Raw genomic sequence first — 25,508 nt, 5'->3', positions numbered from 1 at the left:
CTGGAGACTGATCCTTTGTCCAAAAATCCAGCTAGCACGGACTTGTTTGTAGGTATGCTGCATAAAACTAGCCTCTACTAGGCTAGAAGAGCCTAAGCAGCTAGAAGGAGCCTAGTGGAAGAAATACGCATGTCCTTCCTACGTAGCAGTCAATCTCCTGAGACAGGTGCTGTTGTTGCGACCCTAGAATTTAATTATTATTTTTGGGAATATCTCAGCTCCATGTGTCCAAAATATAACTGATGTGTTGTAGCCCATCAGAAGTTGTGCTTTAGTAATATGAAACTGAGGTGCTGATGAATGACTGTCTGTGGAGTATGAAACAGAAGTACATTCATAGTATCATAGAATCATTTAGGTTGGAAAAGACTTTTAAGATCATGGAGTCCAATGCTTAACCTAGCACTACCAAGTCACCACTAAGCACCACATCTACATGTCTTTTAACTACCTCCAGGGAAGGTGACTCAGCCACTTCCATGGGCAGTCTATTCCAGCATTCCAGTGCTTGATAACCCCTTTGGTGAAGAAATTGTTCCTAATATACAACCTAAACCTCCCCTGGTCCAACTTGAAGCCATTGCCTCTTGTCCTATTGCTTGTTACTTGGGAGAAAAGACTGGCTTTCGCCTCACTACAGCCTCCTTTCATGTAATTGTAGGGAGCAATAAAATCTCCCCTCAGCCTCTGCTTCTCCAGACTAAACAACCCCAGTTCCCTCAGCTGCACCTCATAAGACTTGCGCTGCAGACCCGTCACCAGCTACATCGCCCTTCTTTGGACACACTCCAGCATCTCAGTGTCTTTCCTGTAGTGAGGAGCCCAAAACTAAAGACATTATTCAGGGTGTGCGTTGAATGTCTTTGAGATGCAGAGATTGCTGGGGTGGTGTTGGTGGGTTGTTTATAGTGGAGAAAACTAAACCTGGTGCAGTTATATCTATAGTGACTTTCTAGGGTTCGTATCTGACATGACCAACCTCAAGGGCAGGCCTGGATGTTGTTCTAGAGAAAGTTAGTTTGGATTGTCCACAACACAGCTAAGAAATAAATAAGCATTGAAGTGATACATGCGATTTAGCTTCTTGTGCTTAGATACGTTTTATATTCCTCTTTCTTGAGCAATATAGATGTAAACTACTTTGATTCTTTAGTTACTGTTTGAAGCCACAACTTTCTGAATTTCAATGGGAAACAAGTACTAGATCTGAATTGTACATAACAATATGGGATTGAAGGTAGAACAGCAGTGGCCACATTACTTATAATCAATTTTTTAATTAAATTTGGGTTATTAAGACATCAATCTGCATGAGTTAAGAAGAATCCAGATGTCAAAGCTGAATTTTTACCAAATAAGGTGCCTGTAGGCACAGCTGTTATCCCACAAATCTTTGCAGTCCTCAGACAGGATTTCAGTATCATTTTGCACTGCTTCTGGATTCTCTGCGCCTCATGTATTTACCCCACAGTCCTATGTAAGGGACTAAGCTTGATGATTATGCACTCTGTGCATTTTTTATATATATATATATATATTTGTGAAGATTAGGGGAAACTTGGGTTAAAAGGTCTCCCTTGGAGCCTGCATTTAGCTGTGCATGGCATCATTCAAAGCAGGACAGGAAGCCTTGAGCCTTCTGGCCCGCCTGAACACCTTTTTGGACAACTTGGGGGATGACTCAGTTTATCAAGTGCCACAACTTTGATTTCTGGTAAGACCCCAGTCACTATCAGGACAAAATGTCTGTGTTCCCTGCAGAGACCAGAGATAAAGAACAAACCCACAACAGTAGTCTGAGACTTTGAGGCCCTCTGCTCTTTTAGCAGTTCCTGAAGGCATCTGGCAGAGGAGATGCTCTCTCCCAGACCAACTTGGAACACCCATAAACAAGAGACCTGCCTATGTTGGCTGTTGGCAACATCAGAAGTTGCCTTGGAGCTATGACCCAGAAATGTCTTACATACTATATGTATTCCTTTGCCTACAGAATCTGGATTTAAATAACAGGGGTCAAAGAAGGCTATAGCCTGGTCTGGCCTCCTGGACAGTTTCCCAACCAAGATAGGAGCTGTGTGAGCAATTGCTCTGATTAATAGCACAGGCAGCTAAAAGATGACTGGTATCCCCTGGCTGAGCCAGCTGCCTAGAAAATGTCCCAGAGACCAATTCTTCCACCAAGAAACCAAAAAGAGAAACTACTGCAGACCTGGGATGTCATTTGCATACATGTCTGTTTTGCGTAATCAAACTCTATAACTCCGTTAAGGGTTACAAAGCAGGTATGTGTTTATTCGCCGGCGGGTGCGAGGGGGTAATCCTCCTAACTCGCACGCCGTATGGTCTAACAAGCAGATAGTTATAGTGTAAAGACATGCTTATTCATAAGCGCCTATTACATATTCATGACCTTTCCCTGCTTCTTATTATAATTAGATTTAAGAAGCTTCTCCCATACTCGCGCAGGCGCGGTGTCGTGGTCTGGGGCTCAGGGCTGAAGTAGCCTTCATGTTCCTCATGAATTGTCCCTGAATCCAATCTGTGTGCAGGCGCATTCTCATCCTGGTTGAGCTCCAAGACTGCAGAGACAGGTGCAGTCAGCTTTCTGCTGTTGTGCACATTTCAGCTTTCCCTTATCAGTGAGTGTCTGCGGATGAGCTCCTCCCTTACCAACATCCAGGGTCTTCAAGGCCTTTGCTAGCAGACAATGAGTATTTCAGTGAGCTAAGCCTTCTAGGTTTTTCTAACTTTTCCCCTATATCATATGCCCGCACATCATGTCAATGAAGGTCAGTCACATAATTCTTCCAAGAGAAATTTGGATTAGAGGGATCAGGCCTTGGCAGAAGGTAGGGAGAAGACCTCTGTGTGGCTTTTGCTACCTGTGTCCAAGAACTGACCATAGTGGACACTCCCACAGTGTTCCTGTGTGCTTATAGACCAGGCTAGACCTATCATGGGGATGCCCCCTCCCTGAGGTGTTAAAGGCCGGGTTGGATGAGGCTTAGAGCAGCCTGGTGTAGTGGAAGGTGTCCCTGTCCATGGCAGGTGGGGTGGAACTAGGTGATCTTTAAGGTCTTTTCCAACCCAAAGCATTCTATTATTCTATGATCATGGCCCATAACTGACAGTTCTGTGAGGAATGCAAGGGACTATCCACCAGCTCATCCCTTTGCAACACACAGCCACTGCACTCCAGGGTCTGTACAGAATGATTTGTGTATAAATGCAAATCCTCTCTGCTGCAGAGCATGTTAGGAAAGTGAGAAACCATTGATGCTGCATTCATTGAGCAGCCCTAGGAGATGCTGTTGGATGTGGCAGTTCTGGAGGGTGTGCTGCTGGTGACAGTATTCTATAGAGCGCCCTAGGGAGCATTGTGAACACCAGGCAGCCCGTGGCTCTGCATGTTGCATTTTATCTTGCTACTCTCACAGCATCTTTGGGGTGTGCTGTAAGATCCAGACAGTCCACGAGTCAGGAAACTTGGCCACAAAAGTATCCCTTCAGCAGTGTGTCTTTAGCACAGTTTAGTGGCTGAGGACAAAAAGTGACAGGATCTGCGGATATGGAGATGGATTTCCATAGCTCTGCTGCATAAAGCTTGAGTAGCATTACTATTTATTTCTTTTTCTTGGGTTGGAAGCAGTGAAGCATCTATATTTTACTAATTTTCCCAGCCCTGCAAATGCCACAGTACCTCACTTGATAGATACAGGACCATAGGTAAGATATGTTTGATATGTTCACTGAAGGTAATACATGGTTTTGCTTAAGAACATATATTTGTCCTCTATTCGTCAGGTAGAATTAGGAAAGTCAAAGTAAAAAAAAAAAATTCTGATTGAGCAGAGCTGAAAGGCAGAATTAGAGTTGTGCAGGACCATTGCCTTAGGATTTTATGAGCATTAGATTTTAGTTTCACTTTCATCTTTCTTTGTACTCCTGCAAAATATAAACCAGTCAAACCCTTAGAGTTATTCTCCTGTCTTAAAGGCAAATTGTTCAGACAGACCTCACTGTGCTTCTGCTGAAGTGGTTTATTCCACGACCACACAAACAGTTGTGGACTCCTTTATTAGTGTAGATTGGCTTTGTTGTCACTCCATGACTCCAGTCTGACTCCACAGAGATGATTGAACTGAGTTTCAGCTGGAGGATGACTTGGAAACCTATACATGCATTTGCGTATCTTACAGCTGAGAGTCCAGCTGGGGGTGGGACTTAGAGGGAACTGAAACCAACTTTTAAGAACTGCACAGTTTTGAGTCTTTCTCTAGCCTAGCTGCAGTACTCCTTTCTGACAAGGCAAAGTATTGCTAGAGTGATGTCTGGGGTCAGTGGATGGAGAGAAGGCAGCAGGAACAGGAGGGCTGCTGCCGCCAGTGCCCCGTTTTCCTCTCAGGGCAGTAATAGAGAAGAGGCTGAAAACCCTCAAAAAATGACATTTGAAGAGGAACAAAGTGGCCAAGCGTCAGTCTACCAACAACAGCAAGAGCAGGAGTAAGTATAAAAGAGCATGGATGAGATGGTGATGTATGTATCCGGTGCCTGTTCTCCACCTTACTTGAGGTGAGCAAGCAGAAATAGGCAGAATTCCAAAGGCAGAAATACTTTATAGAGAGCCTGTGAATGGGTCTCTTGGTGCACAAGCAGCTTGTCCTGGTGCTCTCAGAGCCACTTGCAGGTCAGCCTGAATCCTGCCTATGAATGATGCTTCCTACCCGGGACCTGAGTTGTTCTGGCAGGTTTCGTGATGGTGTGGTTTTCACTTTGTGCAATAGCAGTGGCTGGTTCTGTACTTTTCATACTACTGTACACGGAGTTGGTCTCTTGGCATATTTTTTCAAAATGAAATTTCAAATCTGATTCTAGCTGCCTGTTTTCTGTCTCTTAATATTTTGTCCTAGAAATTCTAAAAATACTTCCTTTGGCTTAAAAGATAGATATAGGCTGTGTTCCAGAACTGATCTGAATGCAGCCCAGGAAATGGAACAGCTTCCAACAATTTCATGCTGACAAAAGTAAAGACAAAGCTTCAGCCCTCAATTTTATTTTAGGCTTTATGGAGATCTGTGTTCGGTCTATCTCTGGTTTTCCAGTGGCAATTCTTAGACACCTCGTACAAATAAGGTCTAGCTTGCAGGTACAATACAGAATAGAAGTTGACAGTAGTGTGTGTGTATTTTATGGACATGTGCTTAATATATATATGCTTAGCTGACCAAAGTGAATTGTTTACAGTCTTTTCCCCTAAATGTGCTTTTTCTGAGCTGTTAGTAGCAGTGTGTGTAATGCTATTATTATTATGTGCTGTCCTGAGGTTGCTGTCTTCCCCCCCACCCCCCTCGCCCTTCCAAAGTGCAGCTGACAGAAACTGAAGGCTATTCCAGTTTCGTTTCTCTTCTTTCTGGATGCAGAAGTTGGAGCCACGCTGTGAAAGAGGTGGCAGGCTGCTGATAGCAAGCAGTCATCATCAGCTTGCCATTGTAACCCATGAATGCTTGCTTACTAGGTAGTAATGATACAAGGGCTATTAAGAGCTGGGTTGATTTGAAATCCATCAGCACTTTAATTATTGAGTTTCAGGGGATCAGACAGCCATTCCTCAGTTACACTCCATGTTTATTTTCTGCCACTTCCAAACATGAAAGACCCTCTGTCTTGCTGGCTCTCACACTGGCATGTATCCACAGTACCATAAGAGCAGCCCTAGTTAGCTTATAGATTTATGCCATGTGCCTTTTTTTGCCTTTATATTTTTTTTGGGGGGGTGGGGTGTGTGTGTGGAGGTTTGGAGCCGGAGGGAAATAGTGGGAATTTTTGCATTGGTATAACTGTCTTTGCTTGGATTTAGTCCGCAATCCTACCCCCCTAGTATAGATTAGGCAAATATTAATCGGTTGTTTAACCTGAGCTCCCTGCAGAATTTAAGGTTAGGGCAAATATATTCACACAGATCTGACCAGATGATGGGATCCCCCCCTAAAACTGGGTAAGCTTTTGAGGAACAATTATTTAAAGGTTTGTTTCTTTTTTTCATATTTACATGATGCTTGGAGAAAGAAATCTGTTGTGCATCTACTGCAAGGACTCTTGTGATTAATATATTTTGTCGTGTAATAATGAAAGCTTCTCTCTGGGACTTCATAAAGCTGCAACAAAGAATTAATTCCTAAACTTGGAGTGTACAAATTAAAGTCTGCATTAGTATGTAGTTAGTGAGAAGGATGGATGAGGAGAAGACAGATTCAAACAGAAACCATGCAATATGAGTGGGAAACAAATACTCGGAAAAGGAAGTGAACAAGACTGCGTGTTGCTCCCTTCCCTGGAGGCAGGGCTGCTAGCAGTCAGTTTGGAGGAGAAGCCACTTAAACTGTGATTTCTTTAACTAACCCAGATTAAAGTCGTAGAAAAGTATCTGAAATCCTGAAGCAGACGAGGGGATATCTTCATTCTTAAAACAGAAATTAACTGTTACATTGACTGTTATATCTGTGTTCTGTTATCTCAAGCTACATTTCAAGAAATATCTCAGTTTAAAATGTCATTTAGCAGTGATAAAGCTGACCCAGACTTCTAGCCATCAATCCTTTTGGACATGATTTTAGAACTTAAATTGTGGGATGCCCTCAGTATAGTCCAGGTTTTCAGGCTCTGGGATAACCAAGGGCTGAGCAAAGCATCTGGAGAGCTAAAGTCATAGGGTGTCAGTTGAATGAAAAATGTAAAGCCTAGCATTAATCAAGAAGGCTTTCAGGAATATGTGTAGCAGAGGGAAAATGGGGGGCCTAAGTAAGATGCCTCTGTGCCAAGGAGTATCTCTATTTCAACTTGTGTGCTGCTTGCTGTTTCCTGGAAACGTCCAGAATATGGCTTTGCTGCCAGCAAAGCAGGAGTTGGAGTCTCTGTTGAAGCCTCTTTGTATGTGTGTGTGTTGCTTCTACACAAACTCTCAGTCTCCAGCTGTGTTGCAGAACAACTGAGAGTGGAAAAACGCCTTAGCAGTATCTTAAGGTGGGATCAGATGACCTTTCACGTAGACTGGACACGTGAAACGTGTGGGAAATGGCATGTTGTAGACTCATCCACTGGTTTGTATTTAAACTTGGCTTTCTGAAAAAGTACAAGGTAGGCAACTGATATTAGAGGTAATTTTTCTCTTGCTTTGGAAAAGTCCTTATATGATATGTCAAGGCTGAGAAGTGATAATAAAATGGCCCTAATTAAGTTAAGAAAAATACTTGTTCAAATGCAAAATTGAAATGAAACTCTGTACATCCCCCTACGGTTCTATATAAGATGTGGTTTCAGGCTATGGAGAAAAAATCACCAGGATGACAAGTGCTTGAAACTGCTTATAATAATAAGCTTGCATTTAAGTTACTTCACTTTGCCTGCTAAGTGCCATGAAATTAACTGGTAGAAAGTGAATTCCCAAATTGCCCCTGTTCATATCTATTCAGAAACAAAAGTCTATACAGAAGAAAAGGAGGAGGGAAATGTGGAAATTAGAGGCTGAAGTATCGCTAGTGTCTGAAAAAAAAAAAAAAGCTGCCTCAAGTGAGAAGTCTGTTCTTGACACCTTTAAAGCTGGCAAGAATAATATTGGTTCTGGTAAAACCCATTTTAAAAAATCAAATCCAAAATAATAAAATGCGAAGAGATGTTGTCACACAGCTGGTAACAGTCCCTCATAATTTCATGTGAGGAGAGTGAAGTTACTGGAATGCTTGACTCACAAAATTGTATTCTTTGAATGCAGATGTCAAGTCCATCAGGGCTTTCATTCCTTCCTTTTCCAATCTTTATCCTGAATTACAAAAAAAAATATGCTTATAGTGTTGTAAGACCTCTCAATCTTTTACTGATAAACTATACATAGCAGTTCTTCTGAAAATTTTATTTTCCTTTACTATCTAAAGTTACTTTTTGCAAGCACCAAATTAGTGTACGAAACTGGAGGTGGATGCTTAACAAAATGCTTGTTTTGCTCACTGCCCTGCCACTGGTGGAAGTGCTAGAAGGGTAATTTGAATTATGGACAATCTGATTAGAGTTGAGGTCTGCATTTGATGCAAAGGAGAGATCTCTCAGCTCTGTATCTTGCAGGCTGATTGATGGACTAATCTCTACAGCCCAGTGGGGTGATTCAGAGATAAGTGGCTTCAATGTGATCAGTAACCAGCCTTATCTCCAGCCATGTGTTTGGTGGCTGAGTCCATGTAAAAGGATAACTACACAGTGAGATTTGTTAGTCTGGGTGATATGAGTTGCTGTATTCCTCATAATGTGTGTGGGAGGGATGGAAGTCCTTCTGGCTCCTGTATTAGAAGGCTTTTTCTGAAGGGCTTGGTTTGCATAAGCTTCAGCATGTTCCTTTGATGCATAGCTTGATGAGGAGCTGTGGTGAGTTGATGAATAAGGAACATATGGGGTGATACTGTGTTTGGTTAGAAGCAATAAAAGAACAACAAATACCGTGGTGCAGAGGCAGAGAAGGAAATATGCTGTTGAAAACAAAGTGGGGGAAGAAGAGATGAACGTGCCATTAGTATAGGTCTTAATCTTCATGTGATACATCATCTGACCTGCTGAGCTCTCCAGGCATGCTGGCAAGCATGACCTGCAACACACGGATGCCTCTGCAGGGAGTGCATAGGTGTTGCCAAGCCCAGTGCCTGGCCTGCCTACGTATTGATGCTCTGCACTCCTCAGGGCTAGTCTTTACCAGGTGCTCCAGCTGGCTGTGGCGTGCTTGCTGCATTCCTGGCACTGTGCTGCACTGAGGAAACTGAGCTGCTTTGGGACCTGGGGACAGCACACAAACGTGGCTGCATCTGCATTCATAGACTTTGTTGGGTCTGATGTTAGTCTGCCACATTGCCACTGTGAACTCTCTGGCATTGATGTAATCTGCCACAACCATATGCTGACTAATGGTAGGTTAGTGTTTTCAGGGAAGAAAGAAAGCTGTGCTGTGAGCCAGGTGTGGGCTGAGAGGTATACCTTGGCTCCCTGATTTGATCCATCACTGTGACAATTTCCATAGAGCTTTAGAGAGTTGTTGGGATCATCTTCCAGTGCTGACATATTTACTGCACTAAATGGATTGCAGGCTGAAGTACCTACCATTCTTTCCACTGTGTTATTGTGTGTCGAACCCAAACCAAGCTGCTGAATCTGAGCCCCATCATAACTCTAGGAAATTCAGATCTGAGTTTGTTTTACTCCTTGTACAAAATTCTAACTTCAAGAATTTCTCTATGAGCTTGTGGGTTCTGGAGAACTGGGATTTGGGTGCCAACAGCAGATCTGCAGGCCTGTTGCTTTACTGGTTAGTTCTGACTCATACCTTCTTCTGGGCCCCTCTGTGCTTCTGTTTTCCCTCTCGCTCTTTCCCCATGTAAGTTAACTTCTGCAGGATTTAACTCCTTGTTTTATCCTGAAGCCTCACTATGGCAAAAATGTTGACTGTTTTTATGAAAGCTTTAGCTAAGCAGAGAGACAAGATACAGAAGTGAGTTATCCTGGCTTAATAAGCTTCCAGACATCAGTTGAAATGTGGTTATTAAGTGCACTCCTAGCCTGTGGCAGACACAGGACAAAATCCAAGAACATAGACTTTTGATGATAAACATTTTCTGCTAATACAGTTTATTTTCTCCTTCTCATTAAGAGCACACACACAGCTAGGAGAATCAGGCAGTATAATGTTAAGCCTCAGTAATTCACTTTTGTCTCTGAGCTGTAAACTGGTAAGATGCTGCCACTGATAAAGATGGAAAACCAGAGCCCCAAGCCTGCACGCAAAGTTTGTACACTCTCCCAGAGCTCTGCTTATGGCACAGCTAGGACACAGAGCATATTGCCCAGCTGAGGTCTAGAACAGTGTCTGTCGGTTATCATTAGCATCTGTCCATGTGTGCATTGCAAAATAGGAATACCTTAGGACAGTTGTCTGCTCACTGGGATTTGGCATCTTGCAGCCCTCTGTTCTGGCAGCTTCCCTGGTGCTTCACAGCATGTGGCCACTCCATCAGTTGTGGGAGCCTTGGTGAAAATAGTACCAGGGTGACATGGACTTGACCACTCTTAAAACAATTCTTGATGATTGAATGGAAAGTTTTGCTCAGCATATCTTCAAAGATGATTCAGCAATTGTCTTTGGCAGTTAGCTCCTTTTTCTCTTTTGTTTTCAGTCTTAACATATTACTGAACGCAGTATTTGACCTATGTCTTCCCTTTTATAAATGAAGCGAATATATTAAGCACAAATATGAAGCAAAGGGGGGAAAATATGTTCATATGTAGATAGTTGTGCTGAATCCCTTGAGTTCTTCCTTCACACTGAACCTGCCTGGTTCTTTTTCCCAAGCTTTAGTCACTTGTGTTGCTCTCCAACTACATTCCCCTTGGTTTCTGTCTCTTACAGAGAGACGGCGTTGCCCAATAGAGTGAAATATTTAGCTTTCAGCTTTGCGGCATTCATGTACCAATGCACTCGCAGTATAAAACACAGTGGAACTGGAAATAGTTCATAACAGCCATTACTTTTGTAACTCTTTAAACTATTTCACACTTCATTTGGAAGGCTCCCCAGTGGTTGAAGGCTGGAGCAGGCTTGGGGAAAGACTGAAAGGCACAGATTTGCAAAAAAAGCATCGTTGGTGAAGGGAAGTTCTTGTGTGTTTAATTGTTTTTAGAAATAAACTATTTTATAAAAACCAAAAGGAAAGTTCTCTATGGTCTATACTCTGAAAGCATTGGAAACGTGTCCTTGAGCAGTGCTAGTTAGGTGAGCAGTTACAAACAAGCTTAAGAATTTAAGGTTGTAGCATGGTGTTCTCTGTGTTGCTGATCATTCAATGTGTACTTTATTTTTGCAGGGTTTTTTTTTATGACTGTATAGCAAGTTTCTCCTGGTCGAAATGTTTCTATATCTATTTATATATTGCTATGTAAGTATTTATCTTCCCATTACTGCCATATTTGATGTCTATCTGTTTGAAAATCATATGAGGTTGATTTTTTGTTTTATTTCAAAACCAATACATTCTCTTATTGGGTTATGTCTTTATTATTCTTATTAATATCTGTTCAGTCTGTGTAATTAGTCAGTACATTCCCATTCTCTGTGGAGAAAACAAACCAAAAGAAGCCTCATCAAGACTAATATTATCTATAAAGGTAGAAGATTATTTGTTTCTCTATTTTGAAGAGCTATAACCTGGGTAAGATATTCTCCCTCCCTCCTCCAGTGACTTCTGTAATTTTATTTATAAAATAATCTTACCTCAAAGATAGGCTTAAGTCATATAACAATAAGAATCATTATTAAGGAAACTGAAAAGTTAAATTCTTTATAATCTTTTCTGGCTGTGGATTTTGAAGCACCTTGTATATTGGTATAAAGTACAAAAAGTCTGCCCATCACTGATAGCTTCAAATCTTCACATTTCCTTAATTGCTACCCAGGTAAGCAGGATAATATGCTCCAGACTTATGGCTACTATGGCATCTCAGGAACTGACTGGAATATTAAATTGACAGGCTGTGGTGGGTTTTACTGGATCAGAGGTTTTGTCTGAACAAGGAAATGACATGCAATATCCTGCAAAGTGGCTAAAGCAAGGTGAAAGCTGGTGGTGGGGTATTGCCTTAACTTTCCTTCTCAAAAAAAATCTCAAGAAAATGAGGGATGCTAGGCGTGGATTTTAGTGTTAGAACTGGCAGGTGGACTCTCAGGCAACAGCTCGTCTAGCTTCTCTCCTGCTGTGGATTTGAAAGGCAACAACCGGTTCATACCACGACTTTCACCTAACACACAAGAAGTTTACCATGGGCTCATTCTTCTTTCCCCTGGTCCCAGTACTCAAAACTATACTCTTACATGTCTGTCTTTCCAGACACCAAGGTGAACGCTGTAAAATGGTGACCATTACTGAGTTTTCCTTTTTTTATTTTTTTACAACTTGAACTAAAACAGAGCATGTAGAACAAGCACTAGATAAAAGACAACCGAAGTTGGCTACTCTTCTGCCTTTCCCTCCCCCACTGGAGACTTGAAATCCTCTTTTTATTTTAACTTGCCTTTATTATAGTCACTTGTAAAGGAAATTGGCCTTTAAGTAAGCACTCTTAACCACGATGACTCTTATATTGCTCTTTAGAAAACAGAGCTGAGCTTTGGTAAGTATGGAGTCGCCTCTACCCGTTTTGTAAATTGATTGATCTTTGCTGTTATATTTCATGTATCAGCCTTCTGAGCTCCTGGGTAACAATCATGGTCAGATGTCAGAAGCGTGAGTCCAGAAGCACTTGGCTTTCTGGACTCAAGTCTTCCATCCAAAAATTAAAAGCAAAGAAAGGAAATTACTCACATCATAGAAGCTGGATTTGATACCGTGATTTCTCATACATATGCAGATACACAAATGTCCCTGATTTCTTTTTAATTTGATTCCTAATTTAAAAAAAAAACACAACCGAACAAAGGCTGAAGTGATCGAAGTACATGTGGTGATACAAAAACTCTAACGCCCTCTAGTGCTGTGAAGCAGTGGGATGTCTGACACGTACTGATGTTTCTTTTGGGAAAAATACGTAGTCTAGCAATTTACAATTCCAACCGTATTTTTCACTGACAGAGGGAGGGGAGTGCAAAAGGTACTTTTTGTGTTTTAACTTGAGAGAAATATGATCTTAATATCTGAAAGAGCCAAGAGAAACTACTGCAAAAATTCTTGAAACTGATAAACTGTACAGCAGCTCTTCGAAGTTTGGGATAAATTGTAAATACTACTACTCAGTCAAATAAAGAAAAATCTGAAAAAACATCAGTGATGGGGAAAGTTATGCCATAAGCAAGATGGGTTGTCAACACTTCTTTTAAGTGTTGCATTTGTGCAGCAGTGCCAGAGGAGGGTTGCTGCTCTCTTAGCTCCTGCCTTTGAGGGTCTGGGATTCAGTGGAGAGGTGAAGAACAGTTTTACACACCAGAGTAAGCTGTCAGGAAGGGAAGGGACTGTATTAAATGGCATTGTTAAAGCTTGCAGCTCTATCTTTACTAGTTTAATCTCATAAATTAATCCACATCCACGTAGAATAAATCTTCAAAGAGAAAGAAGTAATTGGATATAAATACTTTCCTTCCCCAAACCTGAATTACAATGATACAGCAGCAGGCAGCTTTAGCACTTTGATCTCTTTGCATGACTTTTATTCTCCTTTTTAGCCCTGGTCTTGAGTCTCATTCTCTCATTACTTTTCCACAGCCGACTGTGCTCTCTCTGCTTCTCAGCTTGTCCTTTAGCCACCCTCTGTGGCCTTTTCTTCTTTTAAGAGGCTCAGCCTTCACCCCTCATTATTCTTTGTTTTATGCTCTTCTCCTTGGGCCTTCCCTGCAATGAAGTCAAATGAAATATTTGTGCCCACGTGTGCAGATAAAACCCTGCCAAATACTGCAGAGAGATGGGAGCTTACTCAGACACGTGAAGCCAACTGCTGTTTAGTGCATTTCTGGTGAACCTGCACCCCTGTGGCTTATCTTCTGCTGAGCAGCAGCAGTGTAAACTTGTAACCATACAATACACCATGTAGATAAAACCTTTTGTTTTTTGTGAGTGATGTTTTCATCACTCCTTGGATCAGTTCGAGTCTCTAATACACTCTGAACGCTGTCCTGCTTCTTTGCTGTCATGTTAGATTGATAGCTCCCTGAGACAACAGTTGCATTTTGAATTAAGTCTGGCAAAACAAGGCCTTTGTCCTGATTTAGTGAGACAGACCTTAGGCTTGACAGCAAGATAAATGTGTCTGAAGAATTCCTAATGCTTGACAAACACAAGGCTGACAAGGAAACTGAGGCTCTGGCTGAAAGCAAGCCACCTGGGTCCATTACAAATGGTATGATTCTGCATGTTCATTGGACAACTTTGTGGCAGACTGCCTAAATCTCCGAAGTGCTTGGTGCCCTCTAGGTATACAGTAGAACTACCACCCCAGTGCTCTTCCCAGTAGACAATGGTTTTCCTCTGTGCTTGCGCAAGCTGTGGAAGTAGCTGTCCACCACATGGAACTGTTTGATTCAAGGAAGTGATTTGATTTGAAACAACTGAGATTTGAGGTCAGCAGTCTAGAGTGAGACTTAAATACGAAAAGTGAAGATTATGCTAAAAGTGTCTGAAAATATTATCCTTGGTATTTACAGCCAATTCCACATATAATAAGTATTTCTAGAGTGTTTACCAAAAAGTCCTGAAGAGCTGAATCAAAATAAATACTGGTTTTGATATAAAGTTATTTGCAGAAAACTGACCTTCCAGTCTTGCTTTTCTGTAGACAGGATAATTGAGAGCATTCTTTTTCATTTTAGTGTCAGACCATATGTTGTGATAACTCCAAATGAAACCAGAAGAAACCAGTTACAGCAAGGTAAGTTGAGTTGTCTACTACAGTAATACATTATTTCTACTTGAGTAATTTTAGACGTTTGTGTGCTTTAGCATGCTTGCAACTTTTATCCTCATTTTTATAATGCTTTTACATGTGCAGCTGTGACAGTAGAGCCAGTGCAATGATTATTCTCCATTGTTGTGTAGGCTCTTCTTAAGATTAACTTCTCATCTGGCTAGATTTCATTCAGAATAAGTCTCGTTCAGTAAAAGTTTTGTGCTAATTTCAGTGCTGGAGCTATTCCAGCTGGCTTCTACAAGACTCAGCTGGAATTAGCTCTATTCTGCTTTTACAGGATTGAATTCACATTGGAGAACCCAGCTTTGAATAATCCCTGATTTAGGGGGAGAAAGAAGAAAAGTATACACAGGAAATGTTTTGGGATGTACTGGAACCACTGTTGGTTCTTGAATCTCTGTTTAAGGATTGTAGACGGATCTTCTAATGAAGCTAGGAAAGATCATTTTGGAATCATAGAAGGGTTTGGATTGGAAGGGACCTTAAAGATCATCCATTTCCAACCCCCTGCCATGGCCAGGGATACTTTCCACTAGATCAGGTTGCTGAAAGCCTCATTCAAACTGGCCTTTGAATACCTCCAGAGCTTCCATGACTCCTCTAGGCAACTTGTTCCGGTGCCTCACCACCCTCACAGTAAAAAATTTCTTCCTAATATTTAATCTAAATCTACCCTCTTTCAGCTTAAAACAGTTACCTTTCACTCTATCCCTGCACTCCTGGATAAAGAGCCCCTTCCCTATCTTTCCTGTAGGCCCCCTTTAAGCACTGGAAGACTGCTATAAGGTCTCCCTGGAGCCTTCTCTTTTCTAGGCTGAACAACCCAAACTCTCTCAGCCTGAATGTCTTAATTTGAAGCTGAATCATGCATTGCTCCTGTTTTTACTTAGGGAGGATGTGGTTGGGATGGGAGGGAAAATTGCTTATTCTTCATTTCCCTGCTAAGGAGCGTTACACAACAAGTGTTTTCCTGCATGCAGCAGTAGCAACTTAATCGTAACAATGTCTGCTTTACCTGCAGGAGTAAATATTGTGGCATTTAGCTACAGGTTCCCAAGGGTTAAAAAGCAGTCTATTTAACTAAAGCTAGTCCCTTAGCTGTTTTTTGTTTTGCTTTTTGGGTTGAGTCCTAGAGTTTGCTCACCATACAGAGTTAGGCAAAATGTTTACCTTGTTAGTTGATTTTGCAGTGACTGTGTGACTGCCTGGGGATTGTCTGCACCCCTTGAGAACAAGTTTGTCTGTTCCTGGATGGTTCCTCAGGGTTATGTACAATTAACAAAACTGCTTGCTTTTTAGTACTGCCTTTACCTTCCACATATTTGTTTCTTTTTGTACCTGCTCAGTTGCTAAGAAAGAGTTAAATGACCTGGAGCAGTGGAAGAAAGAGCACAGGCCAGGGCCAGTTAATTTAGTTCCACAGAGACTGGGTAAGTAATTTAAATCAGCAATTATGAATTGCAAAATTTTCTTTTCCAGGACTTGCGACATTTTTCATTTTTTACCTCACACTTCTTATTAAAGAGATGCAGTGTCAATAAGGGTTAACACGAGCCTACTGTGCTCTGTGCTTTTTGATAGTCATGGCAATAAAGATGTTTCTTAAACAAAACAATGCTCAAGAAATCTATCTGGGTCAGGGCATAAAATCTATACTAACGTTTGGGAAAAAGAGGTGGATTATCCCCCTTGCTGGTGACATTATCTGTGGTTGATGCCTCTGCTGGGGTGCACACCTGGCATTAGCTTGCAGATGGATACAGATGTGTTGGAGACCCTCCAGTTACCCATAGGAAAACTCCTCTGTGTTGCAGCACACAACATGTGTTTTCCTGATGACTGCCTCCTGAAGAGGTGGAAGTGATCCCTGCAGCTTCAGGCATTTGCAAGCTAAATGTGCATGAGTCTCAGTATTACCCATTTTATAAAAATAACAGAGATGGGTAAATGAAAAACAGCACAAAAAGCTACAGTAACTTAAGTGACCCAGAACTGAAGTTTTTGATAAGATAACTAACTTTTTTCTAGACAGGTTAGAGTAACTGTAGTAGATGTCTTCCATTGTAACCACCATAAAGCATTTAATTTAGTTTTATTTTGGATATAGTTTGAAAAAAAATAAAAGGCTGAAAAAATAGCCAACACACCCCCAGTCTTGTACAGAGAACAGAATTGCTGGTTGTGCTGAAGGAAAAGGAAGGTTATTAGAACTGCTTTTCAAGCACCAGTCTTCAGACCTATCTTGTTTTAGTATCTTTCTTTAGTGTCTTTGGCACAAAAAATAGGAGAGAGCTGGTGAAGCTTGCTGACAAGACAAAACTTGAAAGCATCATCCATATAGAACATGATGAAGATACTGCACAGTAAAAATGAGGTGACCTTCAGGAACTGAAATAATAGAAATGGAACAAAATTAATTCTGAGAAAGCAACGGATTACAATGATACCTTTATTTGTTTTGTAAATCTAGAGCTCCCCTTCCTTCTCTTGGCTGTCATAGGAGAATCTGGGCTGCACAGTCCAGGCTGTTCTCTGCCTTGACCTGGGAACTAAGTTCTTTTTTGCCATGCTATACAAGATAAGTTTAGGGTGGTATACTGTGTATAAAAATAGGTACCAGATGGAAGAATTTGAACTGGCTCCAACCCAGATTTGGTTTTGTGGTCAAGGTGATACCACTCCCACATATTTGTTTTACCCAGCAAACTGAGTCCCACTTTGCAGTGGTGAACCTACATTTGCAGGTTGATGTGGTGCCCTGCATTCCCATCATCATGTGCAGCGGTGTGGCCGGATATTCTTTTCTGAGTTCATACATACTAGCATACACATAGAAATGAGAAGGAAGGCTGCAAGTTCCACCCTCCTCCATAAGGGGTTTCTTGCCTGTGAGCTGGTCCTAGAGGACATACTTATGTCCCAAGAGGACTACAAAGCTTTTTGATGAAGGAAATGAAATCTGAAAACAGAAGTTTGGCTGTGGTACCTTTGCAGAACGTTTGCAGGCTGGCTGCATGACTAGGGATGTGGTGGCAAACCTGCAGTCACTAAAAGTGTGGAGTCGTTGAGTGAGTGTCGGGTGTCTTAACTTCTGGTACCACTGCATTTAAAAACTTTCTCAGGAAAGAAGCAAACGAAGAGGGAAAAAAAGGCAAGAAGAAGCTGAAAGAAATCAAGGAGGTTGTATGAGCTCTTCAGTCACTGTCTAGGTGCCATGTAGAAAGACCCAGGAGGCTGAAACACATGCACTATGTTCAGTGCCTCTGAAAAGAGGAATGGTGCAAAGATTATTAGATCTTATCATTCCCATAGGAACAAATTTGGAACAGAAGAGAGCTTAAGGAAGAAGAAAAAAAATGTAAATGGCATCTCTAATTTCACAGCTGTAGGTACTCATTAAGGTAAAAAAGTGTCCTGTGTTATTTTATCAGAGTGATTTAAAAGTACTGTACATCTAGTCAAAAACACCAAAGAATTCTTAAATTTGAGGTTTCTTAACGTTCATGCTTTCCACAGGGAAATAAGTATTCTGGATTTCAACTCTGTAATACTTGACTGGCAAACTGTCAGATATGATATGGAGATGAGAAGGAAGGCTGCAAGTTCCAGTCTCCTACATAAGCAATGAGGGGAGCAACAAATTGTGCCTGATGCAATGGCCTCTTTTGTGATCATATTATATAAAGCCAGTCACCACATACTCTGACTTCAGTGAAATATTCAACACATTACAGCCTAGCCAATATGAATGAATTAAACCTGGCTGAAAGGCAATGGCTAATAATGATCAGTAAAATATTTATTTAGAACTGATGCCCAGCAGTATGTGCAGAAAAGTGCAGAGAGCACAAGAGTGTTAAATGTTGCCAATAAAGGCTGGAAAGAAAGAAAGATTAAGCATCCAAAAGGTTTCAAACCTTGTTTATTAACAATTTTATTTCCTAGACCTGGGGAGGAGCCATTCTATAATGACAGCTCCTGCAGGGTGGTTGCCTGTATGCTGTATGGTCGGTCTCTATTGAAAGCTTAACCTTATGGAGTTATTTGTGCACATAGAAATGTTTCCGCACTTAGGGAATTGATCTCCCATTCATTGAACCTCACAAAGGCACCTAGTTATCTTCTGTCAGTAAGTAGAGAAGCCACTTTTAGTGAAGGAGATCCCTCCTGAAGGATCTGGTGTAGTTGCCTGATATTTCAAGCACCTCAGGTAGCACTGATTAGTTCAGCTGCTTCTGTAGAATTAACTCTCTCATAGTGGGCAACTTCTCAGAAAATCAGTGAGTGAAAATACAGCCCTCATCCTCAAATCGGTATGGTAGCTGCTGTTGGTTTTTTGCGAAAACTGAGGGATTGAATTATTTGCTTCCCTAAAGCAAGAAAATACTTTGGAAAATAGTAGAGCAGAATAATAGAAACAAATCCACTCCCTCCATCCCTTAAGACCTATTATCACCTTCTCTGTGTGGCTGGGTATTTTTTTGTTTGTTTTGTTTGTGTGTGTGATGTTGGTAGGGTTTTGTATTGTTTGGGTTTTTTGGGGGGTTTGGTGTGTTTTTATTTTTCTGGTTGAATGCTGAACGTCATGGCCAGAGCTTTAGATGTTCTGATAAGAGAGCCCATGCCTTTGGAAAGGGCACCTTCTGCTACTTGGATGTGAAGGAGGTCTGTGGGAAAAGGCTTTGATTTCCATTTCAGAAAGGGGATACTTCCACAAGCCCTAAGACATTACTTAGAAGGTATTCAAATGATAGCATCCCATTAGAACTGGCAGAGACTCCAAGCTCCTGCATTTGATACAAGAGAAACTTTTTGGTAATAAAATTTGTGACTCTCTATCTGTGTGTGACAAACTAAGCAAAGATGGGGAGAGCTGAGTCTGAAAATGAAGACTCGTGCAAAGCATGAATGGTTTTCTGAAAATTGAATAGTTCCTGCATAAACTGATCATATACTGTAGGATGTATTTGCTGGTAGAGTGGATGATACAGTGGATGCTCTGTAAATAACAAGCTAGTGCTTCTGATGGATGATCCAAAAAGGTCTCTTGTCCGTTCTCTTTAATGTCAGACAGCTACTAAAATTATGAAAAATTTCCTGTATATGCATGCATCCAATCTTTTATATTGCTGTGTTCTGAATTAACTGGCATTTGAACTTAAAATGCTCACACAAAATGCAATTTATACTTTTTTTTTAAGGTGGAAAGGAATCAGAGGCTCAAGCAAGGCAAAAACAGCAAATGATGCTCATGCAATCTAAATACCAGCAAAAGGTCAGGAAGTATAAATTTATTTGTTTGTTTTAAGAACTCAAAAAAAGCTTTTCATGAAGTGTTTCCTACAGCTGTAAAAGGAACTCACAGCTGCTTGACAAAAGAAAATCATGAAACCCGAAGGGAACAGCAGAAAACTAGAAACAAATGTTCTGAACCAAATAAAATGAGAAATTTGGCTATAAATATGTAGCAACCCATGTCACAGATCATATCCAAAATGAAAACCAGTCCTGTTGTAACGCCACTTATATGCCTTACTGTATTTTCCAGCATGCTGCCTGTACTTTGACTAATTGATCAACATACCGCCCCATCCAGTGCTTATGTAGAAATGTTGTCCCTGTTAGAAAAGGTATAAATGCTTGTAAGTTACCAGTCAGCTGTGTAATTCCTTGCATGGATGCTCATTTATCAGTCCTATATTTCTCAGCCTTCCTAAATCCAATACTGGAGTAGCTGGTGCAGAGTCTGCTTTATTCAGTGCCTCATTATAAGAAAAAATTCTGGAAACTTTCTTCAAACACACCTGAGGCTTTAAAGATGTGCAGTACAGGAGTCAAGCCTAGTTACCTTATGTGTTCTTTGTATACATGCATATAAAAAATAGTTTCCTATATTTGTGTCATACAGCACAAGAAAGAAGACTATGTAAAGGCAAAAAGGGCAGCTGAAGAAGCTGAAATCCTGAAAAAGAAGGCCATTCAAAGAGAAAAGGTAAACATGTTTGCTGAAGAGTTGGAGCTGTATAATAGAGGTCATGTCTTGATGCTTGATTTTTCTGAACTACGTGGAACAGGCTAATTAAATTAAACAATAGCCTGGATTGCCTCAAGGAGTTGGGAAATCCAGTCCTCCTTCTCTTTGTAGCTGACTGAAGGATGCCTGACCTGGTGTGCTTTGGTACCTGAATGTTCCTTAGAGTCTTCAGAAACTCCTGCCTGTCAGTTGTATCCATGCTGAAGAGTTAGCAGAAAGAGAGAACAGTACAGTCAGGATTAATGTTGTGTACACAGGTTATATAGTTTACTTTCTCTGTAAGATTGGATCGTGGAAGATGGCACAAAGACCTTATAGAAATCCATAATTTCCTGCTGTATACATGCAAAGAAAGAAAATCCAGCCTGTCGTGGTTGAAAAAGTATCCAAATCATGAAAAGCTCAGTGTAATCTATCTACATTGTTCTGAGTGCCCTGAAATTCAAATGCCACTCCAACCCCTCTGAATGGGCAGACCCAGATGCATTGCTAATGTGTAAGATCACTTTTTCTTCTAGTATTGGCCATATCTTGACCCCAACAATAACTCACTCTCGAATCTTCAGTTTTATTTTATGGTTGTTTTTTTTCTAGTAATTTTCACATAGCATCTTCTTGTTCTGTGCTGCATAAACCCTCATAAAAGTTCATTCACATCTCCTTGGTGGAAACCAAGTAGCACTTCGTAGTGAATGTAATATGAAATTTAAATGAAAAAAAGAAAAGAGGGGGAGCATGGTACTGATATGTACAGTAATAGTGACGGAAAGGGGGGATTTCAGGTTTGCAAGTTTTGTCTCCCCTGCAATAAAAAGTATCTTCTGTGCAGAAAGGCTAAGACTTAATTAAAAAAATCATCACTACTAGATGGCATAGAAGGACACACATAGACAAAAATAGCCTTAATTGCCTCCAGGTGAGGGTTAGTCTGTTTCCAGTCTTTCAGTGGTTAGTATTAGACTTTGGAGAAAAGCCCGTGCACAGTAGCTCACAGGAGCAATAAATATTATGTGAAAATGTCATTAATAGTTACCAGTTTATGTATAGCTCCAGAACCAGTGATGATATCAATGATAGAAAGAAGATTAATTATGTTTTATTCATCTGTTAAATATATGTTGTTTGCCCATGGACATCAGACAAGAAAAATGTTGCAAAACTGCTATAATTTATAGTTACACCTAGAAAGTATATTGATGTATCAGTTTTGTTTTCATGCTCTTTAATTTCCTTACCTTCACTCCCACAGATTATAAAATCTTTATAGATGTTGTACATAGTAAAACTGTAACTATCAGTTTCTTCTAAAGGAGGATACAACATCATGGCAAACATCTTTGCTAAACACACTGTAATTTGAATAAATAAACATATACCCACAAAGCAAACAAACAAAACAGAGGAGCATGAAAGGGAACACTTTATTTGAATTTTTTTATTCCAGTTGTCTTCCACAGTAGTGATTGAGCTGATGAAGATTTCTGCTTGGAAGATGTTTATGTATTAAAAATTCATCTCTCTTTTAAGAAAAGCATGCTGGAAAGCCACTAAAAACTGTTGATTTGGCTACCTCACCCTGCCTGCAGATGAAAGGTTCCTAAGAACAGGGGGATGACAGGAAAGGGATCCTAAAGAACTAGTACTGTTGGGTCAGCACTAGGTCCTGGCCACTGCAAGAGAGGACTTTTTTTTTTTTTTAAGTGCTAAATTTGTAGGCTACTACACCTGCAGGGCATCAGACAAAAGCATGTCTTCCTGAAAATTCACAAGCTGCCTTTTCTTGCTGACCAGTTCTTCTTTTGCTCAAGGTTATTATTCATTCAATGAAAGTCAAACTGTCTGACAGTCTGAAGTGGGGATAATGGCTAGCCAGCTTTATCAGCAAGGCCCCTGAAACTTTTACAGCCGGAGACCTACTTAGCCAGCAAAGTCTCTCTCCAGCTCCCAGAGACAAAAAACACGGATCCTCTGTGACTCCCTGTTCTGTAACCTTATGAGTTTGTAATATTAGCAGAGAAGCCCCAACTTCAGTTTTTGCCCCTAGTGCCGAGATGTGTGTTTGACCTGCAGAAAGTGTGGGAATACATGGGAAGTAGCATTATTATTATTATTATTTGCTTATTAGAAGCAGACATCTGCAGTTTTGTGCAGCCCTTCACATCGTGGATTTTGACCAAACCAAACCAGAACTACCTTTGCATCCTTTGGGTGAAAGGACTGTCAAAAATCCCAAGAAAATAAACACGTGGCTGATATTTGGGTTCTTGTTTTATAAGCTTTTTGTGTTTGTAATGTACTAAAAATAGCATAACTTCAGTGCACTGGATCTTTCACTTTCCTGTCATTCAGTCTCTGTTCCTATTACGCTGCCTTTAGCCTTTCCTTGTATATTCCAAATTTTGACTAAAAATTAAAATATTCAAAATATTTAAAGTGAAAAAATACAGTGTAATTCTACTTCATGCAACTTTCTTTTACTCTTACATTATGTAGTAACAGTCCTGCCATCTTTAGAAATTGTCCTATTTACAATAAGCTGTAATTTCATTTTATTCTTTATCAAATCATGTGCTCTTTAATTTGACTATGTTAATCAGCATGAATGGCCTTTTTTCTGGAATTTGTTAAAACTAGGCACTTTACAGACCTTCTGCTAATGCTTTTCAACATGTTTACCTTCAATATCACAGCTGTTCCACTCTTGGCTTTGTTTTTGAAGATTGTGCCAAACGTGGAGTGCTTTGGCAATGTCTATTGATAGATTGTTGTTAGTTAGAGAATGTCCTAGTCCCATTGCCTGTCACTTGTGTGCATTCTAAGCAGAGGTCCTAGGGTAAACTTCCAGAACAGAAAACAACCACACCAACCACAAGTAAATAATTACACTGGAGTTTTCTTCAGGCACCATTCTGGTGGCAGAATAGCTGTAGGATATTTCCTTCTTTTTTGTCTAGTGGGAGATGGAGATGATACTGAAGAATTGTACTTACCCAAGTTCATACCTCTGTGTTGTTCTAGCCAGGAGCTAGACCACAGCAACCCCAGTGAGGTTCGGATTTGAGCTTTCAGAAGCCTTGCAATCTGATGGTGGATCCTATGTCAAATGCTTTTTCAGAGGTGAAGGTGTCAGCTTGCAGTGTGGAACAGTGGTGGGGAAAAGCCTGCAAGCTATTACAGATGTCTTTAGGGTACCAGCATCATCTTTGACAATGATAGACATTATCAGATTTCCTTTCTTTGTCTTGCATTTCTTTCCCTTTCCTTTCATAAGTTGTGTCAATGTGTGCGAGTCTTTTGCCTAAAAAATCATCTGTCTCTGCATAGCGGGATTAGAAGCAAACAAGATATCCCTTGAACACTATCAAAATTTACCGGTACTTTATATATATTTATATTCCTTACTTTAGCATGATTTTTTTAATTGCATCAGTATGTCATACAGATTTATACTTCATACCTCATTCTGTGATTGTCTCAGCATATCAAAAGACTGAGCAATGGAACATTCAGAGATTCATCTCCTTTCTTTTGTTTATTTTCCCATTACCTTTTTCCAAATAAGAACATCTAAGTCATTTGCCTTCCAGCATTTTATATTGTTACACAATGTAGTGGCTCTTTTCCTATCTGCAGACATCTGACAGGACTTTTTTTCTTAATTCAATCCATGCTGGGGAAGAATTTGCACTTGTTTTGCAAATCTCTTCCAGACAGTCATTCTTTATCCAATTAAAAAGTATCCAACCTGAAATCACTGAAGGCAAAGTAATTGACTAACTGCCACTAGAACCGTAATTTTTCTGACTGCAGAACACTAAGAAAATTATGGGACTGGGGGTAGCAGCCCTGTTCTTAACACCTCTTTCCCCCTTAAACGCACACACATACACAGACAGATCCCCCATTCTATCTGGTCTTGCACAATACCTCAACCTCCGTACAATGTCCTCTCCCTGATGTGGGGCTCTGACAAACAGGCCATTCCCACGTACAGATCCCTGCTCATCTCTACAAGGTATTCTCTGAAATTCCTTCAGCACTTTCTTTAGAGCAATATCTGGCTGCTTGGTTACCAAACAAATGCTTTTCTTAATTTTGAGAATGCATGATGAGCGGAGTAACAGTCCCAGGTTGCGGTTTGTTCAACACGTTAGGCATCGTGACTCTGGGGCAGGAGACCCTGTTGGAGCAACCCCTCATCAAATGCAATGTGGGAGCTTGTGCTCAAAATATAGCAGGGCTGAAATACCAATTTGGTACTTCTGATCTGTGCTTTTAATACACTGAACTGCTTTTTGGCTGTTATTCCCACTGGACTTACCTACAGCCTGCACGTCAAGAAAAAGAACTTGGTGTCTTCCTTTTGGAAGGAATTTAGCTTAAGCTACACATTGCTGTTGCAGCAAGTTCTCTAGTTTCTGCTTTATTTTAATGTTTTATTCTACTTGAATTTAGAGGGGTGGGGCAGCTTAGATGACCTTTTCACTGGAAATTGTGTACAATTTTATATTAAAGGACTTAATCACTTGTATGATATCCAGATTTCCAGAGGAGTTTTCTATGCCAAGGATTTGGTAGACTTTTGCACTGGGCATGGTGTCTGAGGCAGAGTAACACTGGTGTAGTACAAATCACGTAAACACAAAATGGTAAGGGCTGGAAGGGACCTCTGGACATCATCTAGTCTAACCCCATTAAAGCAAGGTCACCTACAGCAGCTTGCACAGGAACGTGTGCAGGGGGGTTTTGAATATCTCCAGAGAAGGAGACTTCACAGCCTCTCTGGGCAACCTGTTCCAGTGCTCCATCACCCTCACAGTCCTCATGTTCAGGTAGAACTCCCCGTGCTCCAGTTTATGCCCAGTGCCCCTTGTCCTGTCACGGGGCAACACTGGAAATAGTCTGGCCCCATCCTGTTGGCACCTGCCTTTAGATATTTAAAAGCATTGAAATACCTCCTACTTTGATCTGTCATAGCATGTATTCAACTGCTCAG

At 40.8% G+C, this 25,508-nt stretch overlaps 1 protein-coding gene across 1 annotated transcript in view; it reads left to right on the top strand.

The window, feature by feature from the left end:
* The first annotated feature begins 4,257 nt into the window (after window positions 1-4,257).
* EPSTI1 (epithelial stromal interaction 1) overlaps window positions 4,258-25,508 on the top strand; it is a 49,503-nt gene continuing 28,252 nt past the window's right edge. Inside the window, exons 1-5 of the mRNA XM_069850001.1 lie at window positions 4,258-4,503; window positions 14,381-14,439; window positions 15,825-15,908; window positions 19,680-19,753; window positions 20,387-20,470. Coding sequence (XP_069706102.1) covers window positions 4,328-4,503; window positions 14,381-14,439; window positions 15,825-15,908; window positions 19,680-19,753; window positions 20,387-20,470 — 477 coding nt within the window. The 5' untranslated portion in view covers window positions 4,258-4,327. The remainder of the gene's footprint in view (window positions 4,504-14,380; window positions 14,440-15,824; window positions 15,909-19,679; window positions 19,754-20,386; window positions 20,471-25,508) is intronic.

Source organism: Phaenicophaeus curvirostris, chromosome 1 (assembly GCF_032191515.1).
Source record: "Phaenicophaeus curvirostris isolate KB17595 chromosome 1, BPBGC_Pcur_1.0, whole genome shotgun sequence".
Classification (NCBI taxonomy): domain Eukaryota; kingdom Metazoa; phylum Chordata; class Aves; order Cuculiformes; family Cuculidae; genus Phaenicophaeus; species Phaenicophaeus curvirostris.
Note: the sequence above shows the minus strand (reverse complement) of the source record. Positions and strands in the feature narration are given on the sequence as shown.